General features: G+C 45.5%; 1 protein-coding gene across 4 annotated transcripts in view; it reads left to right on the top strand.

Annotated features, from left to right (window-relative positions):
• Positions 1-27,175, top strand: part of KCNQ1 (potassium voltage-gated channel subfamily Q member 1) — a 1,547,560-nt gene that overhangs the window by 9,984 nt on the left and 1,510,401 nt on the right. For all 4 annotated transcript variants that reach the window (XM_030201128.1, XM_030201127.1, XM_030201126.1 and 1 more), the window contains exon 2: positions 2,244-2,735. In XM_030201128.1, coding sequence (XP_030056988.1) covers positions 2,452-2,735 — 284 coding nt within the window. In that variant the 5' untranslated portion in view covers positions 2,244-2,451. The remainder of the gene's footprint in view (positions 1-2,243; positions 2,736-27,175) is intronic.

Raw genomic sequence — 27,175 nt, 5'->3', positions numbered from 1 at the left:
CATGTCTTCGATCTTATCTTGCTGTGCCTTGAGTTGATCCATCATCCTGGTGACATCTTGGGCACTCTGCGCCCTGGTATCTTCCAAGACTGAGATTCTGCTTTCCGCCTCTCCCAGTCGCTTCACTGTATCTGCCATGGTAGCTTCCAGGCTGCTCATTTGGCGTTCTAGTAGATCAAATCTTGGGTTAAGTGCGGCACTTACTGCCATGGTGATCTGAGCCAATTGTTTATCAGAGAAGTCCCCAAGCTTTTCAAGCTTCCCTTCTGCCATTTGGGCCCCTGTAGATGGTGGGGGTTTTTCCCTTTATCGTACTTAGTGCTGCTTCGGGTTGTACCAGCAGACTTAGGTCTCAGATATTGCTCCATACAGCACGTGTTTCACCCTTTATTGGGCTGAGCGCGCCAACCTTGTGGCGCGAGCACCCTTGTCTGGGAGTGGTGAGTGAGCAGAATATCCCCTTACCAATGAGCGTTGCTGCGTCGCTTCCTATAGTGGTCTGGCTGCTGTAAGCTGGGTAACAATCTCTCAATTGCATTTAATGTTGGCGAGTCTGTGCAGTAATATTGGTAGTGGCACAGTTCCTCCCCTTTGGCAACTGTTATCTTAGTTGTAAAGTTCAAAGGAACTGCTGTGGCAGACTTTCTTAGGTTGCATGAGCCACCAGTGCAGCACCTGTTTTCTTCACTATTGTGGGCTTAAGTTCACCTCTCCCCCAATTATGGGGATTGTTGCAGAACAGTCTAACTCTCTCGTCGGGGCGGGGGGTGGGAAGAAGGGAGGTGTTATCAGCTAGGTAGCTCCCGCTTCTATCACCCCTTCTAGCACTCTTAAACCCAGCTCCGGATGATATCCGCCGCCCGCCGCTTACCCACGTTGCTGCCTCCCTTCTGCCCGTTCTGTTGTTCCTCCGGCTGCCATTTTGGATCGCGGCACACACAGTGCGATTGCCTTCAACTGTGGCGCTATGGGGCGCGTCGGAAGAACCCCGAAGGTATCTTCTTGCCCTCGGGAGCTTCAGGCAGCGCTGGGTTGTTGCGGGGGGGGGGGGGGGGGGGGGGGGGGGTCTAGCGGGCGGGGAGATGGGAGTCCCTCGCACGGTGTGGCGGAGCTCTCTAAATGGCGGCCATCTTCCCGCCCGGCTCCACCGGAAGTCCCCACACGGTCATTTTTAAAAATTGTTATGTGAGCCCTTACCACCTCCTATTTTGGAGATGGTAAGGGTTCAGGCGTTAACTGTGCATTAACCAGTTAGTGCATTGTAGATGTGCTACCTGGTTAGCACAGGAACATCTCTCTCTGCCCCTTAAAAAAAGTTTTTAGCTTGTGATTAGCACATGCAGATTGCAGTTACCTATTTTTCCTTGTGGTAAGCCAAGGACTTAAAAGGACCTCTTGATGTTTAACTGCAGCACATTTCAGGTGAGAACATTAGTGTGTGTGTTTTTTCTGTCCCCAAATTTGCCCATAGGACATAGGTCTAGGAAGAAATATTTACAAGTTCATCTTGCCTCCCATCTAAAGAGGTTTTATAACCTGGGTCTATGATCTTATGCTCTTTTGGAAGTAAGAAATCCAGCAACCTCTAGGTGGCTTACTAGTTTTGCACAATGTTTAGTATACTTTTGTATATAAAAATTGCACTTATGTAGATTTATGCAAACTGGAAATACGTTTTTTAAACTTGGGGCAGTAAATTATACAAATCCATAAACAATCTGTATGGCCAGAACTGCAAGTCTACTTCACCAAGACCAGGTTAAAAAGGGGTTTTAGAACCAGGGAGGATTAGATTATACATAAAAGGAAACAGGATGTAAAAACAAAAGAAAACTTAAGTTTGTTTCATAATATTTAGTTTTAAACTTTGACATACATTTAATCAGTTATACATGTATGACTTCTGTGCATGTGCCAGCGTTCAGATCAATATCCTGCCCTATATCAAGGTGACAGGTTCCGTGGCCACAGTTTTAAAACAAAGGAGAAACTTTTCTGCTCTAGATGCACGGGTGCTTCCTTCTTGAGGCCTCCAGCTTTCATTGGCATGTATGTATTCACTTGCTTGTTGCTGTGTACTGGAAGGGAATGTCTGAGTTCTGTAACCCCTCCCATTTTTGTTCAACCTACAGTATGCATAGAGAGCTGAAGAGGGCAAGATCACCAGCTTATGTGCGATTACTGTCAGTGTTGTGTGTTTAATTTTTTGTTGTTGTTTCTTTCTCCCTTTTTCCCTCATTCAGAAAACAAAGCTACAAAGAACATGAAAAGCTGAGGCGTTTCAGTTTTTGTCTTCAAAGCTATTAGCTCCTGCTTTCCAGCCACCCCTCCCTCCTCCTGAGTACCTTTCACTGATGTCCTTGCCTCTAAAGCCAGAAGGGAGACGCTGGAGTTTGGGAAGACTGACTGCTGCCAGGAAGAGTCATTTTAACAAGACGGTCCTCTCTGGAGATGGCTGAAAATGCTGCTAATATGCACTATGATCCTATCCCTCCTCCCCAAGACAAAGCTGGGAGCAATGAACCACCCCACGAGGATGATCTACCTCTAAGTGAACTGAAGGGCGAGGTGGTGGTCAACACGGAATCTCCTCGACCCAATATCAACCTAGATCCAAGAATGTCTATTTACAGTGGGAGGAGACCGCTGCTTACCCGGACAAACATTCAGGGCAGAGTTTACAACTTTTTAGAAAGACCTACAGGCTGGAAATGCTTTGTCTATCATTTCACAGTGTAAGTAGTTTTTTTTATTTTCTGTATCTGTTTCCTTTATATTTGCACAGTTTGCAAAAAATGCTATGAATCTGGACAGACGTAAGCAGAATTTTGTTGCCGCCGAAAGATTAAAATATGTAAAGTGAAATGTGTATGTAAATATTCCATATATTTCTATTTGAATGTCTGCCTAATGCTGGCACAGATGTTTTGTGATCTCTTCTGAAAATGTGAGAATTTTTTTTTAAATATATTTTTTGTAGGATTCAGGCTTGTTGAGGTTAGCACTCGAGTGAGAGATGTATTTAGCAGCTATGCACACGTTTTGTTTGAACTTCACAGTTATAATTGTGAATATTCACTGAGATAAAACAAACCACCGGACAGGCCAGCTTGTGTCTTTTTGCTCATTTCACGAGACCACAGTGTTACATGGGGCAGGTAAACTGTGACTTGGTTAAGTAACTGGAAGCTGGTTTGCTTAGGCTGCGGTGCATTTGTCATAGGGAGAAATCTTGTTTCTGTAACATAACCATTACTGGTTTTATTTGGTTGGTAATGAAGCTACATTTTGCTTTATGATTGCATGATAATGTGTTGAGCATACTTTCAGCAATTTTACAAGCTCTGTATGTTGAAATGGTGCTGTTATGCACTTGGCATTGGACTTTTGGGTTTGGAAAATGCAAGGCTCACATTGTACTTAGTAATACTATAAAGAAGGTAACCATTCAAGAGGAGGCATAATGTGTAGTGGTACATTTCAGCCTGCACAAATTCATTTTCAAACACTGACTACCTATGAAGTGTTTGAATATCCACTTCTACCACTGAAAGTTTGCACAGCCCTTCCACAGTGTTAATGTGATGGTGTAAAGTCCACATGTAATTGATATGTACACATTTAATTTTGAAGCATGCCTCTGAAATCCCCTTCCCCCACCAATGCCCTTTTTTGTATATATAAAAAATATATAAAAATAGATGCATAGTTTGACTAAAATCCTCTTATCTGGATATATGGCTGATGTGTGTTCTCCCTCTAGTTCTCCTTGTGTAGGTAGTGCCTAAATCTTTGGGGGCAAATTTTCAAAGGGGTCCTTTTACAAAGGCGCATGTGTTTTTAGCGTGTGCTAATGCTAGAGATGCCCATATAGTCCTATGGACGTATCTAGCATTTAGTGTGCACTAAAAATGATACCACACCTTTGTAAAAGACCCCCCAAAGTGTTTGTCTCTGCCATTCTAGTTCAGCTGGTTGACTTTGTGTGTGTGTGGGGGGGAGGGTTTATAGGGGGCTGAATATTCTTTTTTGCTAGAAAAATATTCTCAAGGCGGGCTTTAGTGTCAGGGAAAGCAGGGTGATTGCCTGGGCCCTGCACCACGTGGGTCTGCTTGGTGAAGCTGAGTGATGTAGGATATTGTTAAACAGAATTGTAAAATAAAAAGAGCAAGTAAACTTTATTAGCTAGTCTCCATAGTTTTAAAACGCGAAGCTTCTGCCACAGCATTAACAGTCTCTAGAAGGCACAGAAGGTCCCAGTTCAGTCCTCATTCCCACCCACCCCTAGCTTATCTCTTCATTTATAGTCAGCTATTTTAATTAAGACACCAAGAGGAGAATTTTCAATTTTCATTAGAGTCTGAATTACATTTAGTTAGTTTCTAAGAAGCAAACTCTAAATAAATTACAAATGCCAAAAGGATCATTATATTCATCTGATTTCCTTAGTACCTTGCGAAGTTTTAATTAAACTAAGCGAGAAGGGTGCTATCAAGTCTTTTGCATTGAGTGGCACAAGTATGATTATCTCCCAGTTGGTGAGATGTCATATGTGTGTGCTCAATGCAAAGAGCTCCAACTTCTCAGAGAACGAGTCCGTTCTCTTGAGGCTAGAGTAGCAGATTTGGAGGAGCTGAGGGAGACAGAGAGGTACATAGAGGAGGGCTTACAGGGACGTTGTAGAGAAGTCCCACCTCCAATCTGGCAGCCCCTGTGCTGCCTTGGAATAGGGAAGCCTTCTAAAAGGAGAGCATCACCCTGGTTAGACTGGAAGTAATCCTGCAGACAAGACCAGCACACCAGGGAATGCAATATCCTCTCGCACCAAGGATATGTTTCCAGGTGCTAGTGCCCAGGTGGGAAGGGTTAGGACGGCTTTTGTAGTTGGTGATTCGATTATTAGGCATGTAGATAGCTGGGTGGCTGGTGGACGTGAGGATCACCTGGTCACTTGCCTGCCTGGTGCGAAGGTGGCGGACCTCACGTGTCACCTAGATAGGATTTTAGATAGTGCTAGGGAGGAGTCAGCTGTCTTGGTACATGTGGGTACCAATGACATAGGAAAATGTGGGAGAGAGGTTCTAGAAGCCAGATTTAGGCTCTTAAGTAGAAAGCTCAAATCCAGAACCTCTAGGGTTTCATTTTCTGAAGTGCTACCCGTTCCACACACAAGGGCCCAAGAGACAGGCAGAGCTCCAGAGTCTCAATGTGTGGATGAGACAATGGTGCAGGGAGGAGGGTTTTAGATTTATTAAGGAGTGGGCAACATTCTGGGGAAGGGGTGAGCCTATTCCGAAAGGATGGGCTCCACCTTAACCAGGGTGGGACCAGGCTGCTGGCATCAGCATTTAAAAAGAAGATAGAGCAGCTTTTAAACTAGAGACTGGGGTAAGGCCGACAGTTGCTCAAAAGCGCATGGTTCGGAATAAGGTATCTTTTAAAGATATCACCAAAACAGGGAAAATAGGGTATCCCGATAGTGAGACCGTAGTAAATCGAGTGTCCTTAAATAAAAATCAGACAAAAGATTGCAAATTAATACTGTCAAGTACTGATCATGATGTAAATAGGAACAACAAACATAGTTTGAAATGTCTATATGCTAATGCCAGAAGCCTAAGAAATAAGATGGGAGAGTTAAAATATTTTGCAGAAAATGATGTTAAAAGAACAAAGATTGATATATGAATGGAGGATGGTGATCTCAACAAAGAGGTGGAGTGGGCGGGGATATGAGTTCTTCACTTTGATTAGTCGGATCGTGTTTCCCTCGTATTTAAAGAGAGCGCATGTGCTGGCGTTCTTCAGCAGCAGCCCCTTTAGTCCGGGACTCCTGCCGGAGGTCATTCCTGTGGAAGCATCCAACTAGATTAAAAAAGGTATGGTTTAGCAGTAAGTAAAAAGATAATATTAAATATATGTAATTATATCTAGATATAGGGTAGATCTATGGTTTTGTATCTGTTAGCTTGCAGTTAAACTGACGACGCTACCATGTGAAATGCATCGATTGCATAGCGTTTGGCGTTCTAGGTGCTGTATATCAAGACATACCAATGAAAGCTTTTGCTGGCGATTGGAAGGATATTAAAAAATTATATAGAGACACCGAGGGAGCAGTATGATACGATACTGAGAAGGAAGGATTGTACTCTACAACTTTCACCTACTAAGAGAATATTTGAACCAGAAGATTTGAGGGATCAGTGCGGAGTAAAAACAACATATTAAAAGTCAAAGTACTCCTTGAACTGGAATGGATGAACATCAAAAGAGAACTTTAAGAACAAGAGGAAGGTTAAAGTTCAGAAAACTGTATTCATATTCCTGATAATAGTTGAAATAACAGGTTTCTTGGTATTATACAATCCCCATGAAGGCACAACAAGTAGCTGTTTCTGAGATGATCTAAAAAAAAAAAATGAGCAGGTTGGTAACACCTTAGAACTGTGTGTTGTGGTACACTGTGCATCACTCACTTTCCATTCTACCTTCCTTGACTGATTCCTTGCTCTGTATTCCTATGAGCTGTGTGTTATGGTACACTGTGTGTCACTCACTTTCCACTCTACCTTCCTGTTGTATTGTTAAGTTAATGTTATTGAATGTTTCTCTGCCCCGCCCATTTACCGAGCTCTGCCCAGGCCCGTGCCAAGGGTCTATGGCGCCCCCCCCGCAGAAGAACAGTTGGCGCCCCCCCGCAGAAGAACAGTTGGCGCGCGCGCCCCCCTCCCCCCCCCCCCCCCCCGTGAAGATGATCGCTGCGCGCCCTGGGGGCCTTTAAATCTTTTACTTGCAGTCGCAGCAGCGTCTGTGAAAGCGGAGCGCTGCCGACGTCTCCCTTCCCTTCGCGCTCTTGGTTCCCTCAGTGTCCGCCTTCTTCTGACGTCAGAAGAAGGCGGGACACTGAGGGAACCAACGAGTGCAAGGGAAGGGAGACGTCGGCAGCGCTCCGTTTTCACAGATGCTGCTGCGACTGCAAGTAAAAGATTTAAAGGGCGCGGGGCGCGCAGCGATCATCTTCACGGGGGGGGGGAGAGGGGCGCGCGCCCAGAGGTGGGCGCCCTCCTGCGGTGCTTACCCCGCTTACCGCATCGGCACGGCCCTGGCTCTGCCCCCTTGCCAAGAAGTTTGCTTTGTCTTTTTTTGAAATTTCATAATAAACAATCTTGTACAGAAAAACTGATTCAAATAAGCACAATGCTATTATAGGAAACCTAGGGGCCCTTTTACTAAGCCGCGTAAGTGTCTGTGTGTGTCCAACGTATGCCAAAATGGAGTTACTGCCTGACTACCGTGTGGTTCTTCTAATTTCATTTTTGGTGCATGTCCGAAAAATATTTTTTATTTTCGGGCGCACGTAACAGACACACACCAAGTGGCATTTGATGCTCGTAGGTCATTACCGCCTGGATTCTTTACCACTAGGTCAATGGCTGGCGGTAAGGTCTCGGAACCAAAATGGATGCACGGCAATTTTCATTTTACCGCATGCTAGTTTTTGGCAAAAAAAGGCATTTTTTGTAGGTGCGATGAAAAATAATTCTGCGCATGCCCAAAACACATGTCTACACTACAACAGGCCATTTTTCAGTGCACCTTAGTAAAAGGACCCCCTTGTATAAGCAATGAAAATAACCAATTCTCATAAAGGAGAATAAAGGAAAAATATTAACTAAGAAAAGATCCAGGTACGTGGGCAGAGTACTTTCAAATTTCCCTATTACTGTAACACACCAATCCAGAGAGGCAACACTGGAGATCCCCAAGTAGCCAAAAAAGATGTGGAATTCATAGGCTCCCAAAAAGACATGTTTCACGAAATTCCAAATCACAACAGATTTACAGGGGAATTTTAAGTAAAATTTTGCACTCAGTTGGATCACCCCAGGGCGCAGAAACAAAAATTGTTTTCTGTACTTCTGAGAAACACACACACACTGTCTGTCTCTGAGAAACACAATTACATCTCTGTCTCTGAGAAACACAATTACAACTTAAAAAATTCTCCATCTTTTTTTTTGTGTTTGAATCTAACTTGGTGGAACTTTACAGTCCATTCCTGAGTTACAAGTGCAGCACACCGTTCAGACCAGTAAGGGAGCTGAAATGCTGGTTCATTCAAGGACCGTACAACTAAATATAACCCCCTAAATGTCTACCAAAGGTGGTCACACCTTTTCACGTTAATGTGGAGATAGTGTTACATATCTGTTATCCTAAATTTCACAAGCATCAGCACAAGAAGAAAAGAATCCAGCAAAGTCCATGTAGATGTTCGTCTCCTTTTACTTAGTACTGGCAAAGTGTACACTAGCTAGTATCTTGTATTTAATTCTGTTATGAGCGCTGAGCAAACTGGTAACCCTTATGCTAGGGAAGAGAAGCAGGAAGTGCCTAAATTCCCAGCACTCAGACAGAACAGGGAGAAAGTGGCTTCTAAACCCGATACTGGTGAGTATCATCACTAACTGTATTATTTAAATATGTGCTGCTCCTGAGTTCTTCACCTGCTCCAAGTCCTTCCTCTGTGTGCTACTTTGAACATTGGGAGAGCAGTTTCCAGCACTCAGACAGAACAGGGAGAAAGCGGCCTCTCTAAAGCAGACACTGTTGGGTGATATCACTAACTGTATTATTTAAATGTATGCTGCCTCCTGAGTTCTTCGCCTGCTTCATCTTTATCAAATATCTGTCTTAAATTCATCATATGCTCAAGTTTCTTCAGTAATCACAAAATCTTTTAGATCTCTTTGGAAACTAAAAAGGATCAGACCCTATTTCTCATCAGAAACTTTCAGACTATTGGTACAATCATTAACATTATCCCAATTCGATTATTGTAATGCCATTTATGCTGGCTGTAAGGAGTACCTGTTGGAAAAAAACTCCAAACAGCTCAAAACAGTGCAGCCAGGTTCATATACAAAATCTCTCGTTTTGAAAGTGCCTCCCCTTTTATTAATCAAATTACACTGGCTTCCCATCAAATCGAGAATCACCTTCAAATTATGTACCTTTATCTTTCAATACTAAATGGCACAGCTCCAGTCTATATGGTACCATTAATAAACTTACCTCAAAGAAACACTAAATATGAGGCAAGAAACTATCTCAGACTACACCTTCCAAATTGCAAAAAAGTGTCCTACAAAACTGTCCACTCTGCAGACTTCACTTACCTAGGAACCAAATAGTGGAACTCCTTACCACCCAAAATAAGAAATATACAGGAATATACTAGATTCCGCAAAATCCTCAAATCGTTCCTATTCAAACAAACCCTCACAAAGTACGACCATATCTCAAACAATTAATTATTACCTGAATTGGTTATTACTCTAGTTACCATTAACTTTCTCTTTGCTTCATGTACAATTTCTCATTCGTAATACATTTTCTAAATGTTAAACATCCATAGCCTGCCAGCCTATCTTGCTGAGAGCACCTGAGGCTGAGTGCTGATTGGTTCCGTTGGTGTCAACAGCTTCCTGCGGGCTGCACTTCTCTGTCTCTCACTACTACTACTATTTATCATTTCTGTAGCGCTACAAGGCATACTCAGCGCTGTACACGTACACAAAAAGACAGTCCCTGCTCAAAGAGCTTACAATCTAGATACTCAGAGTATTTTCACTTGGATGAGCCAGAAGTGCAGATGTGATTGATTGTGGAGCCTGTCTGGCGTTTAAAAGGGCTCTTCTAATTGGCTGACTGCTGCTTCATCATCACCTAGCCAATTAAGAGCCTTTTTAGGCACCAGACAGGCTCCCTGACCAATCACAGCAGCTGCACTGTAGCTCAGGCTCATCCATTTAAAAAAACAGTCACTGTCTGCTGGTTGCCAGCGCACCAACTGCAACTAGGTAAAGCAGCTGGGAATCATTGCGGAGGCAGGGCGTTCCGAGGTTACGAGGGAAGATGATGGTTCTGACCACCAATGCCATGGCTGTGGGGGCCCTGGGAGCACGAGGCCCTGTGCGTCCTCCCCTGTCGCCTCTGCCTAAGATCGGCCCTGGCCTTTCTGTGGTTATAATCAAGACAGTTTGCATATTATATACAGATATTTTGTATCTGGGACAATGGAGGCTTAGGTGATTTGCTCAGAGTTACAAGGAGCTGCAGTGGGAATCAAACCCAGTTCTCCTGGTTCTCAGGCCACTGCACTAGCCATTAGACTATTCCTCCACTCTCTCCTAATGATTTAATTATGCATACTTTTTACATATATGCTGATGATGTCATCATTTATATCCCATTCTCTAAGGAATTACTTGACATAACTCGCATGATTAGTCTAAGGATAAAACTTATGGAATCATGGGCTTCTAATTTCAAACTAAAACTTAAGATGGATAAAACTAAGTTTCTAATTATAACTAACCCTCACCATCCTATGAATCTTAGTAACTTTACAATTAAGAGCAAAACCTATTCTCTTGAGTCATCAATGAAAATCTTGGGAGTCACAATAAATTGTTTCCTCACCCTTGAAAACCAAGTCTCTAAGTTGACCTTGAGTGTTTTTTACTCACTTTGGAAGCTAGAGATTGAGGCCATTTTTCATACTTTGGTTCAATCCCTTGTCCTCACAAAATTTGATTATTGCAATTCCATCTATGCTGGACTTAAAGGTGGTCTTCTCAAAAAATTACAAACAGCTCAAAATACTGCTGCTCGTCTTATATGTAGATCTCCTCGCTTCGCCAAAGCCACTGTTTTTTATGAGCTACATTGGTTACCAATAAGAGAGAGAATATCTTTCAAATTATGCATTTTCATTCACCAGATTCTGGGCCAGATGCACTATAACGAGCCAGCAAAGTGGTTTTTAAACTGGTTGTATCCAGTTTAGCGCGCAAGTAGTAAACTGGGACATGCACAAAAGGGTTCTCCGAGCCATTTTCCTGTCACGGTAGCAGCTAATGAAAATGGAATGCAAATGAGCTAATTTTTTATTATGTGAATGCGATGCACTACCGTTTCCGACCCCATGCACAAAAGCAGTCCCTACCTTTACCGTGGAAATTTCAATGTGAGGTGTGGACCTGCCGGTTCTTCATTATTGCAAGTAGGAGAAGGGGAGAAAAGGCAGGGAAGATGGAGCACAAAAAAATATAGTATAACAGCTTACACGCAGCTTCTTTGCATGTATGAGAGCCGTGCCACATATGTTTCTTTTTCAAATTACATTTACTGGCAAGAAATTGGGGGGGGGGGGGGGGAGTACTGAAATGATGACATCACTTTAGAGCTGTGAACTGATTGGATCCAAAGTTCCTGGGGTGCCCCTCCACACCGAGGGGCTAAACCAATTGGACAGCATCAGCCTGGGATGTCCGCCCACTCATTATTGGAGGGGGACACCAGGAAGTTCGGATCCAATCAGTTCACAGCTCTAAAGTGATGTCATCAGGGAAGTCCTACAGGGAGGAGGAATTGGGACAGCAGCCAGCCAAAGAGAGTGCGTCTTCAGGGAGATGGGCATTCTAGGATGTCAGCCGGCCAATAGAAGGAAGCAGCAGGAACAGCTGGGGGTGGAACCAAGCCCTGCTGCTGCTGATTCCTCACAGAAGAGCGGAGAGCATCAGAGCGAGGTTTTTCTCACTTTTCCCCAGCAGCTGGAGGCAGGGAGCTGCAATATAGGTATGCCCATCCAAAAAAAAGTGCTTTTGTGTCTGCCAAAAAAAAAAAAAGGGTAAATCTACAGCTGTCATAGACGCAGGTTGTCTGCGTGTATGAAAGCCGTCTGTAGCATGCGCAGAGCAACCACGCATAGCGATTGACTGTTCTGCGCATGCTCAGCTCACCGACTTGCTTCCCCCATATCGCATGCAAATGAGCTGGGTCTCAAATGCAACGAGCAGCTCATTTGCATGTGATTTTCTTAGTGAATCCTTAGTGAATCCCTTTGTGTTTCTAAATCGGCAAATTTTTTTTTACTTTATTGATTTTAAAGCAACATAATATTTATAAAAACATATAACAGCATATAATATGGAACAATGAAAAAATCCCCCCCCCCCAAAAAACAAAACAAAACAAACAACATATAGGTCAGTGAGCTAATAAAAATAAAACAGGACAGTATGCGCAACATACTTTAGAGAGCTAATTCCCTTCACAAGTCACATAGTTGTCTAGCAGCGACCATGCTCTTTGGAAATGGGAGATGCAACCAAATCTTATGGCAGCCAGTTCCTCATATCGCCTATAAGAACACAGCAGCTTCCACCATTCATGATATGAAAAAAGATGATTATTCTTCCAATGCAATGCAATCAGATGAAGAGCAAGAGAAATCATTAAGTTAAACAGTTTGGAATATTTAGGAGGAAGTGACAAGTCAGGAGTCGAATCCTTGAGGATTAGTATTTTAAAAGATAGAGCATCTTGGATTGTAAATATTTTCTGGGTGGATTTGGAAACACGCTAAACATAGATGGGTAAATTCCCCGTCTGAAAATGGCGCATATCCTCCCCCCCCCCCCCCCCCCCCCCCCGTGGGATCTGGCAGGCCCTCAGGGACAGATGATCCAGAGGAGGGTGCCTGTTTGCCACTGGATTTGGATGATCCCAATGCGGTCCAGATTTTCCACCGCGACGAGCTGCCAGCTCTCATTCCTGACGCCTTGCAGGCCCTCTCTATTGATGATCCTGCTGAAGGCGAGGCCTCCTCTATTAATCTTAGCATGGCGAGTACTAAGAAGCCTACTCGGGCCTTTCTGGTGCATGACTCCATCCAAGAGCTTATTTCTTCTCAATGGTGTGACCCCGATGGGCCTTTGAAAGTGGCCAGGGCTATGGGTCAGCTTTACCCTCTGCGTGAGGAGCACTTGGCCCCTTTAGGGATGCCTAAAGTGGATGCTTTGGTCATGGCGGTGACAAAAAAGACCACTCTCCCAGTAGAGGGAGGGGTCACTTTTTGAAAGACATGCAGGACCGGCGGCTGGAGTCCGCGCTGAAGCAGCCCTTTGAAATTGCGGACCTTGCCTTGAGGGTGTCTATTTGCAGTTCCTATGCAGCCTGGGCATGTCTTTCCTGGCTACAGCAGGCGGTGAAACAGCCCGTCGATAGTGTGGGCCCCCTTTCTGAGGTTGCCCCGTGGATGGAGTTGGCCCTGTCATTTTTGGCTGACGCCCTTTATGATCTGGTCAGAGCTTTGGCTAAACAGATGTCTGTGGCGGTGTCCGCCCGCCACCTTCTTTGGCTGCGGCATTGGGCGGCTGACATGGCTTCTAAGCAAAGGCTGGTGAGGCTACCCTTTCGGGGCCTCCTGTTGTTTGGAGAGGAATTGGAGAAGATTGTGAAAGACCTGGGGGAATCTAAACCCCAGTGGTTACCTGAGGATAGGCTGAGGCCTTCTTCCAAGGGTTCTGTGTTTCCCTCCTCTTCCAGACCTCGCTTCCGTGAAACTCACAGGTATCGCCCAGGGCGCTCTGCTGGGTTTTCTCAACGTGTCTGTTTGTTTTCAGCAGAGGAACTCCTTTCGCTTGGACAAACGTTCCGCAGGGGCCGGTTCAAGGCCAGGAGTTCAGGGGCGCCCTCCACAATGATGGGACGCTGGTCCACTCCTCCTTGCCTGCAATAGGAGGACGTCTTTCCCTCTTTCTAGAGGAATGGACCAAGATTACCTCAGATCAGTGGGTCCTGGACCTGATCAGAGAAGGTTACCAACTGGAATTCAGTGCCCCGGTGAGAGACGTGTTTGTGGAGTCCCGATGCGGCGGTGGCGTAAGAGGAGACCTTACAAGCCTTCCTGCACCTCGGAGCAGTGATCCCGGTGCCTCTCGCCGAATGCGGCTGCGGCCGCTATTCCATTAATTTTGTCGTGCCTCGAAAAGGCGGGTCTTTCAGACTGATCCTTGACTTATGAAGGGTCAACAAGGCTCTCAGAGTACGACATTTTCGCATGGAAACCCTGCACTCCGTCATTGCAGTGGTACAGCCAGGAGAGTTTCTCATGTCTCTGGACCTAAAATAAGCTTATTTGCACATTCCTATCTGGCCTCCACACCAGCGGTTCCTCCGCTTTGCTGTGTTGGGAAAGCATTTCCAGTTTCAGGCCTTGCCTTTTGGCCTAGCCACAGCTCCCCGTACCTTTTCCAAGGTAATGGTGGTCATAGCTGCCTGTCTCAGGCGAGAGGGTATCAGAGTTCCCTTATCTCGATGACTGCTCATTAGAGTGGTGGCGGTCCTTCAGGCGCTAGGCTGGGTGGTCAATATACCCAAAAGTCACCTGACCCCCTCTCAGTCTCTTGAGTATTTGGGGGTCCGGTTCAACACGGCATCAGGGTTTATCTTTCTCCCCAACCAAAGGCGGTGCAAGCTTCAGATTCAGGTCCGTCTGCTCCTGTGGATGCCTCGCCCACAAGCTTGGGACTTTGTCCAGCTGCTGGGGTCAATGACGGCCACCTTGGAGGTGGTGCCTTGGGCGAGAGCGCATATTAGGCCTCTGCAGATTGTCCTGCTTCAACAATGGTCTCTGATGTCCCAGGAATATCAATGCAGACTAACGTTGCTCCCTGCGGCCCGGCTCAGTATGGAGTGGTGGCTCTCCGACAGGATGCTGCACCAAGGAATGCCTCTTGTGCTTCCTTCTTGGTGCCTGGTGATAACAGATGCCAGCCTTCTAGGCTGGGGAGCGCATTGTCAGGGAAGCTATGCTCAGGGTCTGTGGACAACCCTTGGAAGCGGGATGGTCCATCAATCGCTTGGAACTGAGAGCGATATTCCAGGCTCTTAAGGCCTTTCAAAAGATTTTGAAGGGGCTTGCTGTCCCGGTTCTTTCAGACAACACGACAGCGGTGGCATACATAAATCTTCAGGGAGGCACTCAGTGCAGGGCCCTGGCTGCGGAGGATGCTCAGATTTGCCACTGTGCCGAGCTACATCTGCAGCTTCTGTCGGCAGCTCACATAGCAGGTCAGAGCAACGTGCAAGCCGATTTTCTCAGCAGGCATCAAATTGACCCAGTGGAATGGGAAGTGGCAGAAGTTTTTCTTCAGATTTGTGCCAAATGGGGGACTCCCGGAATGGATCTAATGGCGTCAAGTGCAAACGCCAAAGTACCTTGCTTTTTCAGCAGAAGGAGAGATCCTCACTCGGCGGGGTTGGATGCTCTGGCTCAACCTTGGCCCTCGGAGCTCTTGTATGTGTTTTCTCCTTGGCCCTTGATAGGGCGAGTCCTACTGCGGATTCTACAGCACCAAGGTCTGGTGATTCTCATCGCTCCAGATTGGCCAAGGCGTCCATGGTATGTGGATCTCTGCCGGATGTTGGTGGACGCTCCGGTGCATTTGCCCCTGGTGCCGAACCTGTTGGTTCAGGGTCCGGTGTCTATGGAGGATCCTTGCCGATTTGGTCTTACGGCCTGCTATTGAGAGGGTGCAATTGAGAGACGAGGGCTACTCTAACAAGGTCATCTTCACTCTCTTGCAGGCCTGCAAGCGGTCCACCTCCACAGCTTATGCTCAGACCTGGCGCAAATTTGAGGTGTGGGGTGTTTCAAAGGCGATCACACCCACACGGACTACAGTCTCGACAGTGCTGAACTTTTTGCAGGCGGGCTTACAAAAAGGCCTGGCTTACAATTCCCTGCGGGTGCAAGTGGCAGCATTATCATGCTATCAAGGGAAAGTCGCTGGCTTGTCCCTTGCTGCTCATCCGGTTGCCCTGTCTGGCCTGGAGCCTGGGGTTGGTGTTGAAGGCTCTTCAGTGTTCGCCCTTCGAGCCGCTTAAGCGAGCTTCGGAGAAGGATGTGACTCTCAAGACATAGTCTTTTTGGTTACCATTACATCGGCTAGATGCGTGTCTGAGCTGCAGGCGCTGTCCTGTCGGGACACTTTTCTGCAATTCTCAGAGTCTGAAGTAACGGTACGTACAGTGCCTTCCTTCCTGCCTAAGGTGGTTTCAGCGTTTCACCTGAACCAGCCCATTTTTCTTCCTTCCTTTTCTAGGGAAGAATTCCCGGACTCCTTTGGGCAATTACATCTTCTGGATGTCCGCAGGGCGCTGTTGCAGTATCTACAGATGTCAAATGACTTCAGAACTTCTGATCGCCTTTTTGTCTTGTTGTCAGGTCCTCGACATGGAGGCCCGGCGTCTACTGCCACTATAGCCTGTTGGCTCAAGGAAGTCATTTTTTCTGTGTATCTGCTTTCAGGTCAGTTTCCGCCTGAAGCGTTTAAGGTGCATTCCACGAGAGCGATTTCCTCCTCATAGGCTGAAACGGGTGCACTCTGTCTTCAAGAGATCTATAGTGCGGCTACTTGGGCTTCTCAGCTCTCATTTGTCTGGCATTATAGGCTGGATGTTGCAGCGAAGCAGGACGCTATTTTTGGAGCACAAGTGCTTGCTCGCGGTGTGGCCTGTTCCCACCCTAAGTAGGGATTGCTTTTGTACATCCCATTAGTTAATGAATTCATCTGCTGCTGATGACAAGGAAGGGAAAATTAGGTTCTTACCTTGGTAACTTTCTTTCCTTCAGTCACAGCAGATGAATCCATGATCCCTCCCTGTCTGATTTGTTATTTTGTTCAGATCTTTCATGCAGATATAGATCTCATTGGGAGAAGTTGGATACCAGTTCTCAAAATTTCTACATGATGTTTTACTACAGGAGGTTGAGTTCATCCTTCCTTTGTATGGTTATTGCTCCTGTTCTGGGGCGTTTGTTCGCTGTGAGGAAAGTTTATGATGTTATACCTTTATGGTTCACTCTGCTTTGGAAATCTCAAATACTGAAGGCAGTTGGGGCTAGCCGTCCAAGAGGCACTATGGTTTTTCAATGTTCTTTATCTCTACCTGCTGGTAGGCGGATATAACCGTCAGTTAATGGATTCATCTGCTGTGTCTAAAGGAAAGAAAATTATCAAGGTAAGAACCTAATTTTCCCATTTGATGCTAGGTTACACATTAGGAGTCACCACCCAAGAAAAAGAACAAGGTGTCATCATGGTCAATATGTTGAAATCTTGTGTTCAGTATACACCAGCAGCAGCCAAAAAAAAAAAGCAAATAGAATGTTAGGAACGATTAGGAAAGGAATAGAAAATAAATAGAAGGGTATTATAATTAACTAGTAAAAAAAGGCCCGTTTCTGGAGCCAATGAAATGGGCGCTAGCAAGGCTTTCCTGTGCCCCCCCCCCCCGAGCGCACCTTTGTTGTTAGTGACGGCATTGCGCCGCCGTGGCCGCCGTCGATGTGTGACTGTGGCCCCCCCACCCAACGCACCATCGTCAGTGGGTGGCCCATTGCGGTGCCCTGGCCGTCGTCGATGTGAGTGAATTGCTCCGCCTCCGCCCTCAACGTCATAACGTTTGACGCGAGGGCGAGGCCCCAAGGCTGTGAGATGTGAGTGAATTGCTCCGCCTTCAACGTCATAACGTTTGACGCGAGGGCGGGGCCACGAGGCTGTGAGTTTCTTGGCTTCAGAGCTTCGAACTTACGAACCTTGGCTTCAGCGACGTCATCCGACAATAGAACGTTGAGGGTGAGTTTTATATATATAGATTACTCTCTCTCTCTCCATGTGTGACCTCACTGAGGGCCAGATGCAGTAAACCTAACGAGCCAGCAACTTGGTTTTTAAACTAGTTCTAGCCGGTTTAGCGAGCAAGTAGTAAAACAAGACATGCACAAAAGGGTTCTGTGAGCCAGTTTTAATATACAAGTAAATTATAGATCACGACTTCATGTCTCTAGTTCCTGGACTTGTTGCTACTCTCTTTTTAGGGAGACTCTGTATTTAGCTAGATGTCCTGGAACATAGCAAGGTGATGTTTGATTACTTTGAAAATTAATGAGGAAATTTGTTTTTGTTTTGAAATTTAAATTTTTGTATTAGATTTGGGACAACATTTATATAAACCTTTCAGAGCCTGTTGAGAGAAGAGATTTATAAGTACATAAGTAATGCCATACTGGGAAAAGACCAAAGTTCCATCGAGCCCAGCATCCTGTCCCTGACAGCAGCCAATCCAGGTCAAGGGCACCTGGCAAGCTACCCAAACGTACAAACATTTTATACAAGTTATTCCCAAAATTGTGGCTTTTCCCAAGTCCATTTAGTAGCGGTCTATGGACTTGTCCTTTAGGAAACCGTCCAACCCCTTTTTAAACTCTGCCAAGCTAACCGCCTTCACTACGTTCTCTGGCAACGAATTCCAGAGTTTAATTACGCGTTGGGTGAAAAAATATTTTCTCCTATTCGTTTTAAATTTACTACACTGTAGTTTCATCGCATGCCCCCTAGTCCTAGTATTTTTGGAAAGCGTGAACAGACGCTTCACATCCACCTGTTCCACTCCACTCATTAATTTATATACCTCTATCATGTCTCCCCTCAGCCGTCTCTTCTCCAAGCTGAAAAGCCCTAGCCTCTTTAGTCTTTCTTCATAGGGAAGTCATCCCATCCCCACTATCATTTTTGTCACCCTTCGCTGCACCTTTTCCAGTTCCACTATATCTTTCTTGAGATGCGGCAACCAGAATTGAACACAATACTGAAGGTGCGGTCGCACCATGGAACGATACAATGGCATTATAACATCCTCGCACCTGTTTTCCATACCTTTCCTAATAATACCCAACATTCTATTTGCTTTCCTAGCCGCAGCAGCACACTGAGCAGAAGGTTTCAGTGTATTATCGACGATGACACCCAGATCCCTTTCTTGGTCCATTACTCCTAACGTGGAACCTTGCATGATGTAGCTATAATTCGGGTTCTTTTTTCCCCACATGCATCACCTTGCACTTGTTCACATTAAATGTCATCTGCCATTTAGCCGCCCAGTCTCCCAGTCTCGTAAGGTCCTTCTGTAATTTTTCACAATCCTGTTTCGAGTTAACGACTTTGAATAACAATGTGTCATCAGCAAATTTAATTACCTCGCTGGTTACTCCCATCTCTAAATCATTTATAAATATATTAAAAAGCAGCAGTCCTAGCACTGACCCCTGAGGAACCCCACTAACTACCCTTCTCCGTTGTGAATACTGCCCATTTAACCCCACTCTCTGTTTCCTATCCTTCAACCAGTTTTTAATTCACAATAGGACATTTGCTCCTATCCTATGACCCTCCAATTTCCTCTGTAGCCTTTCATGAGGTACCTTGTCAAATGCCTTTTGAAAATCCAGATACACAATATCAACCGTCTCCCCTTTGTCCACATGTTTGTTTACTCCTTCAGAGAATTGAAGTAAATTGATCAGGCAAGATTTCCCCACACGAAAGCTGTGCTGACTTGGACTCAGTAATCCATGTCCTTGGATGTGCTCTGTAATTTTGTTTTTAATAATAGCCTCTACCATTTTCCCCGGCACCGACGTCAGACTCACCGGTCTATAATTTCCCAGATCTCCCCTGGAACCTTTTTTAAAAATGGGCGTTATATTGGCCACCCTCCAATCTTCCGGTACCACACCCAATTTTAAGGATAAATTGCATATCAATAACAGAAGCTCCGCAAGCTCATTTTTCAGTTCTGTCAGTACTCTAGGATGTATACCATCCGGTCCAGGAGAGTTGGATTTCAAGCAAGTGGGTGTTAAAATAATAATGCCCCATCATGATTGTTATTTTGCTTTTGAAATTATATATTGGTTTATGAATTATTTACATTTTTGAATCACCTACAAAATGATAGGACTATAATAGGACTTTCTATCTATCTATCTATCTATCTATCTATCTATCTATCTATCTATCTATCTATACATACATACATACATACATACATACATACATACAGTATATATATATATATATATATATATATATAATTTATTTATTAAAAACTGGAGGAAAAAGCCTCAACAGACTCCACTTGGGCTAAAAATGCCTCCAGTGTGTACGAGTTCTTACTGTATAACATTGGCTAAAAAACCTCCTGAGTGTCTGAGCATTTTTTTTCAAAGCTAAGTAACCATATTTCTTTAAAAGAAGTTGTGGACTTTGTATATTTTATGAACATTAGGAAGGTTTTTTAGGCAATGATGACATTGCGAACTCGTACATACTGGAGGCATTTTTAGCCCAAGTGGAGTCTGTTGAGGTTTTCCTCTGTTTTTTAAATAAATAAATAAAATATATATAAAAAGTTTGAGTGACGTGGAAGGGCGCCCAAGTTTTTCTGAGGGCGTCCCCGCAGGACGTCCCCGTGAAGGGGCGGGGAAACCCGTATTATCGAAACAAGTTGAGCGTCCATCTTTTGTTTCAATAATACGGTCGGGGACGCCCAAATCTCAACATTTAGGTCAACCTTAGATATGGTCTACCTAAATGTTGAGATGGTTGACCTTAGAGATGGTCGTCCCCGGTTTTCGGCCATAATGGAAACCAAGGACACCCATCTCAAAAACGACCAAATCCAACTCATTGGGTCATGGGAGGAGTACTGCAGTGGACTAACTGATGCTCTAACTGAATGGAAAAAGCCCTTCCCTTAACGATCCCTTAGCGATTCAGAAAGGAACGAGCATGCATGAAGGAAATCACATGCAAATGAGCTGTGCACTGTTAGCTCATTTACACACGATTTCCTTCCTAAGGAGGGGAAACCAGTGCAGAGCGGCCAAGCATTATGCGTGGTTGCTCTGCGCATGCCAAAGACGGCTTCATACATGCAGACAAGCTGCGTCTATAATGTCTACAACCTTAAATAAATTGCCATCTACAACCTTAGAAAAATACAAGTCCAGGTGAAAATGTCCAAATGCTCATCAGTATAGGTGAAGGACGTCCTTTGCTATGCCTCTGTCCTTGGAACGGCAGTTGAGGACGTCCTTCACTACGACTCCGTCCCTGCGATGGCAATTGAGGACGTCCAAAATGTGGATGTTTCTGTGAGATGGACGTCCATGTCTACTATGCCTCCGACACCCCCTTTATTTATTTGGATTTTGGATCACAAGTAGCAGCAGTGGGATTTGAACCAGCCACCTCTGGATTGCAAGACCAGTGCTCTAATCACTAGGCCACTCCTCCACTCTACTCCCTTGAAATTTGGCCGTCCCTGTGTGTGTGTGTGTGTGTGGGGGGGGCAGTTCAGGACATCCAAAATGTCTGAAAGAAGTACGTCCACGCCTTCGCTATGCCACCGCTGACACACACATACCTCCCCTCCCAGGGACCTGCATACTGCTGCGATGGACCCGAGTATGACATTCCAGGCTGGCAAAAAAGGTTTTTAAAGTTTTTTTTTTTTTCAGGGTGGGAGGGGGTTAGTCACCACTGGGGGAGTCAGGGGAGGTCATCCCCGATTCCCTCCGGTGGTCATCTGATCAGTTTGCGCACCTTTTTGAGACTTGGTCTTAAGAAAAAATGGACCAAGTAAAGTCGCCCAAGTGCTCGTCAGGGACGCCCTTCTTTTTTCCATTATCGCTCGAGGACACCCATCTGTTAGGCAATCCCCAGTCCCGCCTTCGCTACGCCTCCAACACGTCTCGGGGAACTTTGGTCGTCCCCACCCAAAATCGGCTTTCGATTATGCCGATTTGGGCGACCCTGGGAGAAGGACGCCCATCTCCCGATTTGTGTCGAAAAATGGGCGCCCTTCTCTTTCAAAAATAAGCCTGATAGTTATTTATATTTTTTGCATGTTGTTTTAATATGTATATTTAAAATCTTGTTTTGCTAGGTTAACATAAAAACACATTTCATACATAGGCTAACAAGATGAGTTCAAATCCTACAGGCCTAAAAAGGCATGATATATATTCAGGCTTAGATTGGCTCCTTTTGTATTGCCCCGATGAAGGGAGCATAGCTCTGGAATACTAATCATAAAGATTCTAAATTAGTTGAAAACAATATAATCTATAACTTGTTAATCCAAGTTCTTTATTTCATTACTCTCTCCCTCTCCCCCTTACCACTACCATCCATATTTAACATGTCACTTGAAACAGGAGAGGTTCCAAAATACTAGGGAACAGCAGCTGTAGTAACATTCTCTACAAGGGGAAAAATACTGCAGTTTAGACTAGAGAATCTCAACCCAGTCCTTGGGACACACCAAACCAGTAGCAACGTATTAATACTGAATTCTCCTGCTTGCTCTCTGATCTCCAGTCAAGAGTGTCAGCTGATTCTCCCATCTAATAAGGGTATACAGCCCCATTTTTATGGAACTCCCTGCCTCTCCCTCTTCGAGCTGAATTTTCTTTTAAGAAATTTAAATATGCTGTAAAGACTTGGCTTTTTCACCTTGCATTCACTCTCCCTTAGGCTGTCTGTGGTCCTCCCTACTGGGTGCATGCCGGTCTTTCCTCTCTACTTTCTCCCACCCTTCTTCTGCTTTCTCTCTCTCTTTGGTAGTGGTGGTTGTAGATTCACTTCTAAGGGGTACCGAAGCACCCATCTGCCGGCCGGATGTGTTGTCTAGAGAGTTGTGCTGTCTGCCGGGTGCCAAGCTACTCGATATTGTGGAAAGATTGCCTAGACTCATCAAGCCTACAGACCACACTCCTATGCTACTCATCCATGTTGGCACAAATGATAACAGCTAAGTATCCTACTGAATGTATAATATGAGACTTCATGGCTTTGGGTCAGAGGGTGAAGCATCTAGGTGCGCAGGCGGTGCTCTCATTGATGCTCCCTGTCTAAGGTAAAGGTCAAATGAGAGAAGCTCGCATCTTGGAGATAAATGCGTGGCTGAGTGGTTGGTGCCGACGAAAGGGCTTTGGTTTCGTAGGCCATGGGATGATTTTCCAAGAGGCACTGAGCGGAGATGGTGTCCATCTGTCAAGGAAGGGAAGAAGTGTCTTCAGCAACAGGCTGGCTAAAGTACTAAAGAGGGCTTTAAATTAAAATTGGGGATGGGTATAAAAGGCGAAGCCATAATTAACCCCAAGGAAGGTAGGACATCTAATGCCTCTATAGAAGTGAATAAAAAGAGTACAATCTGGAGAGCCTTGTATGCCAATGCCTGTAGTATGGGAAACAAACTTCTAGATCTTGAGACTATATTGATGGAAGCAGACTTGGATTTAGTGGCGGTCACAAAGACGTGGTTCATGGAGAACCATGACTGGGATGTTGCTATACCTGGCTATAATCTATTCAGGAAGGACAGAGTAGGAAAAAAGGGTGGAGGTGTGGCATTATATGCTAAGAATGATATCCAAGTGACAGAACTGCAGGACACGTGGGGTAGGGAAGAAGCATTGTGGGTTAAACTGGAAAGAGGGAAAGGAAAATGTATCTATATCGGAGTAATATACAGACCTCCCTCATAGTCAGCGGAACTGGACAGGGACTTAATTGAAGACATCCACAAGATAGCTAGGAAAAGGGAAGTACTACTGATAGGTGACTTCAATATGCCGGATGTTGATTGGGGTGTCCCGGCTGCGGGGTCGTCTAGAAGCAAAGAGATCTTAGATTCCCTACAGGAAGAATTGTTCTGGGAGTAGGTGACGGAACCGATGTGGGATGGAGCTGTTCTGGACCTGGTGCTTACGAATGGAGAGTACGTTTCTGACGTGAAGGTGGCGGACCATTTGGCATCTAGTGATCATCGTATGGTATGGTTCAATATTAAAACAGAAGAGAGGGTTCACTCGAGATTGAAGGTCCTGGATTTCAAAGGAACTAACTTTGCCAAGATGGGGGAATTTCTCAAGGAACGATTAGCAGGATGGGAACAGCTGAAGGATGTAGAACAGCAATGGATGAGACTGAAAGGAGCTATATTAAAGGCAACTAACCTTTATGTTAGAAAAGTACATAAAAGTAAGAGGAAAAGAAGCCCTCTTTGGTACTCGAATTTAGTAGCTGAAAAGATAAGGGAAAGGAAGCTAGCCTTTGCACGTTATAAGACGACTTTGCACGTTATAAGACGACTCAGAAAGATGAAGACAGGAGAGAATACCTAAATAAGCGAAGAGAAGCTGGAAAAGCTATCAGGAAACTAAAGTGGCAAATGGAGGAAAAGATAGCTAATACGGTAAAATTGGGGGACAAGACCTTTTTCAGATATGTAAGTGACAAGAGGAAGTGCCATAATAGCATTGTGAGGCTCAAAGCTGAGGGAGAGAAATATGTGGAAGATGATATGGATAAAGCCAGTGGTTTGCTAGAGCCAGCTCGCACCGGCTCGCAAGAGCTGGTTGTTAAATTTTTAAAGATCTTGCGAGCCAGTTGTTCTGCACGGTGAGCCGGCTCCAGTAAACGAGGTAAACATGGCAGGAGGGCGCCACAAGCCATGCTTACCTCACCTCCCACAGCCCACGTTTGCCTGCGCCTGCCCCGCGCCATCCTGGGTTGGGTTTCAATCTTTTTTACTACCTCCGTCGAAGTGGCTGCATCATTGAAAGCCCTGCCCGTCTCTAGCCTTCCATTTGTGAGTTCGTTCCCTCAGAGTCCCGCCTTCTGACGTTGTTTCCTTTTTCTGCGAGGGCGGGACTCTGAGGGAACGAACTCATGAATGGAAGGCTAGAGATGGGCAGGGCTTTCAATGATGCGGCCGCTTCGACGGAGGTAATAAGAGATTTAAACCCCTCAGGGTGGCACAGTGGCAGGAAGAAAAAGGGGGATGTTGGGGGGAGGGCGGGCAGGTGGATATAAATGGGAGGGGAGGCTGGGGGCGAAGGAGAATAGCTAGACATGGATGGGAGCGGGAGGGGAGGGCAGGGGAGACAGGAGAATCGCTGGGTATGGATGGATGGAGGGGGCAGGGGAGAGAAGAGAATTGCTGGGTATGGATGGATGGAGGGGGCAGGGGAGAGAAGAGAATTGCTGGGTATGGATGGATGGAGGGGGGCCAGGGGAAAGAAGAGAATTGCTGGGTATGGATGGATGGAGGGGGGGGGCAGGGGAGAGAAGAGAATTGCTGGGTATGGATGGAGGGCAGGGGAAAGGAGAGTTGCTGGACATGGGTGGATACAGGGGAGAGGAGAGTTGCTGGACATGGATGGAGGGGAGGGCAGGGGAGAGGAGAGTTGCTGGACATGGGTGGATGGAGGGGAGGGGAGAGGAGAGTTGTTGGACATGGATGGAGGAGAGGGAAGGGAAGACAGGAAGGAGATGCACATGGATGGAGGGGGAGAGGAAAAATGCTGGACATGGATGGAGGAGAGGGAAGGGAGAGAGAAGAAATTCTGGACATGGATGGAGGGAGGGGGGAAGAGAGAGGAAGGAGATGAGGGAAAAAGAAGAGAGGAGAATAACTGCACATGGATGGAGAAAATCGGCAGAAGCTAGATCCACTGGACAGTCAAGTCTGCAGAGGGACCCAGCTTTTACTAAACGGATGTAGGGCAAGAAATGAAGAAGAAAGGAGGAAAGTAAAGAAATAAATGGAAAGGAAGCCCTGGAAATGGAGTTGAGGACAGATAGCAGCAAAATCAGATACTGGGCCAGCATGATCAGAAAAACAAAGTCACCAGACAACAAAGGCAGAAAAAAATCATTTTATTTTCATTATAGTGTTTGGAATATGTCCACTTTGAGAATCAGGTGCTCAACGTTAAACGTTTATATTTATTTACTTATTTATGGCATTTTATCCCACATTAAACATGAATTAGATTGGAATCTGGGATCGTTTAATTTTTTTTTTCCTGGAGAGAGTAATGCATTGCCCCCCCAGGCTCCCCGGCTATAGCCAGCTCTGCAATTTTGAGTGGGGCGCAGAGGTGGAACGGGGAGAGAGCCTGTTGTTAAACATTTACCAGCACACCAGTGGATAAAGCTGAACTGCTTAAAGATTATTTTAGCTCTGTGTTCACGAATGAAAAACCGGGGGTAGGGCTGCAGAAAGCAAAGGCTAAAGGGGATGGAGGTATGGTAGACCAAGACCCATTTACGGAGGACTGTGTTCGTGAGGGGCTTGCCAAACTAAAGGTAGAGCGATGGGGCCTGATGGGATACACCCGAGGGTGCTTAAGGAGCACAGAGAAGTTCTGTTGGCTCCGCTGAAGGACCTCTTCAATGCTTCCTTAGAAACTGGAGTGGTCCTAGTGGACTGGAGAAGGGCAGATGTGGTTCCTTTTCACAAGAGTGGAAGTGAGGAGGAGGGTGAGTAAGCTAATGGAAATGCTTCTAAAGAAGAGGATTGTGACATTTCTTGAACTACATGGAATGCGGGACCCAAGGCAGCATGGCTTCACTAGTGGCAGGTCGTGTCAGACGAATCTGACTGTCTTCTTCAACTGGGTGACCAAACAGTTGTATGTGGGAGGGGCGCTTGATGTGGTATACTTGGATTTCAGCAAAGCCTTTGACACGGTTCTGCACAAGCGACTGATAAATAAATTGAGTGCCCTCGGTGTGGGACCTAGAGTAACTGATTGGGTAAAAAAATTGGTTGAATGATAGGAGACAGAGGGTGGTGGTAAATGGAGCTTGCTTTGAAGAAAGGGATGTCGTCAATGGAGTACCGCAGGGATCGGTCCTAGGGCCGGCTCTTTGTAACGTCTTTGTGAGCGATATTGCGGAAGGGCTGTCTGGTAAGGTTTGTCTCTTTGCGGATGATACTAAACTCTGCAACAGGGTGGACACCCTGGAGGGTGTGAATGACATGAGGAAGGACCTAGCGAAGCTAGAGGAATGGGCTGATATTTGGCAGCTAAGGTTTAATCCCAAAAAATGCAGGGTCATGCACTTGGGTCGCAAAAATCCGAGGGAACAGTACAGTATAAGGGGTGTAGTGCTTCAGTGTGCGAAGGAAGAGTGGGACTTGGGGGTGATTGTGTCGGACGACCTTAAAGCTTTCAAACAGGTAGAAAAAGCGACAGCCAAAGCTAGAAGGATGCTTGGGTGCATAAAGAGAGGCATGACCAGCAGGAAAAAGGAGGTGATACTGCCGATGTACAAGTCTCTGGTGAGGCCTCATTTGGAGTACTGCGTGCAGTTCTGAAGACCGCACCTACGGAAAGATATAAACAGGATGGAGTCAGTCCAGAGGGTGGCTACGAAATTAGTAAGCGGTCTTGAATGCAAAAATTATAGGGACATTCTTATGAACCTCAACATGTATATGCTGGAAGGGAGAGAGGAGACATGATAGAGACGTTTAAATATCTCAAGGGCATTTATATACAGGAAGAGAGCCTTTTTCAAATGGAGAGCTCTGGAATGAGGGGGCATATGACAAAGATAAGAGGGAATAGGCTTAGGAGTAACCTAAGGAAGTATTTCACAGAAAGGGTGGTGGAAGA

This window comes from Microcaecilia unicolor, chromosome 4 (genome assembly GCF_901765095.1).
Source record: "Microcaecilia unicolor chromosome 4, aMicUni1.1, whole genome shotgun sequence".
NCBI classification, from domain to species: Eukaryota; Metazoa; Chordata; class Amphibia; order Gymnophiona; family Siphonopidae; genus Microcaecilia; species Microcaecilia unicolor.
Note: the sequence above shows the minus strand (reverse complement) of the source record. Positions and strands in the feature narration are given on the sequence as shown.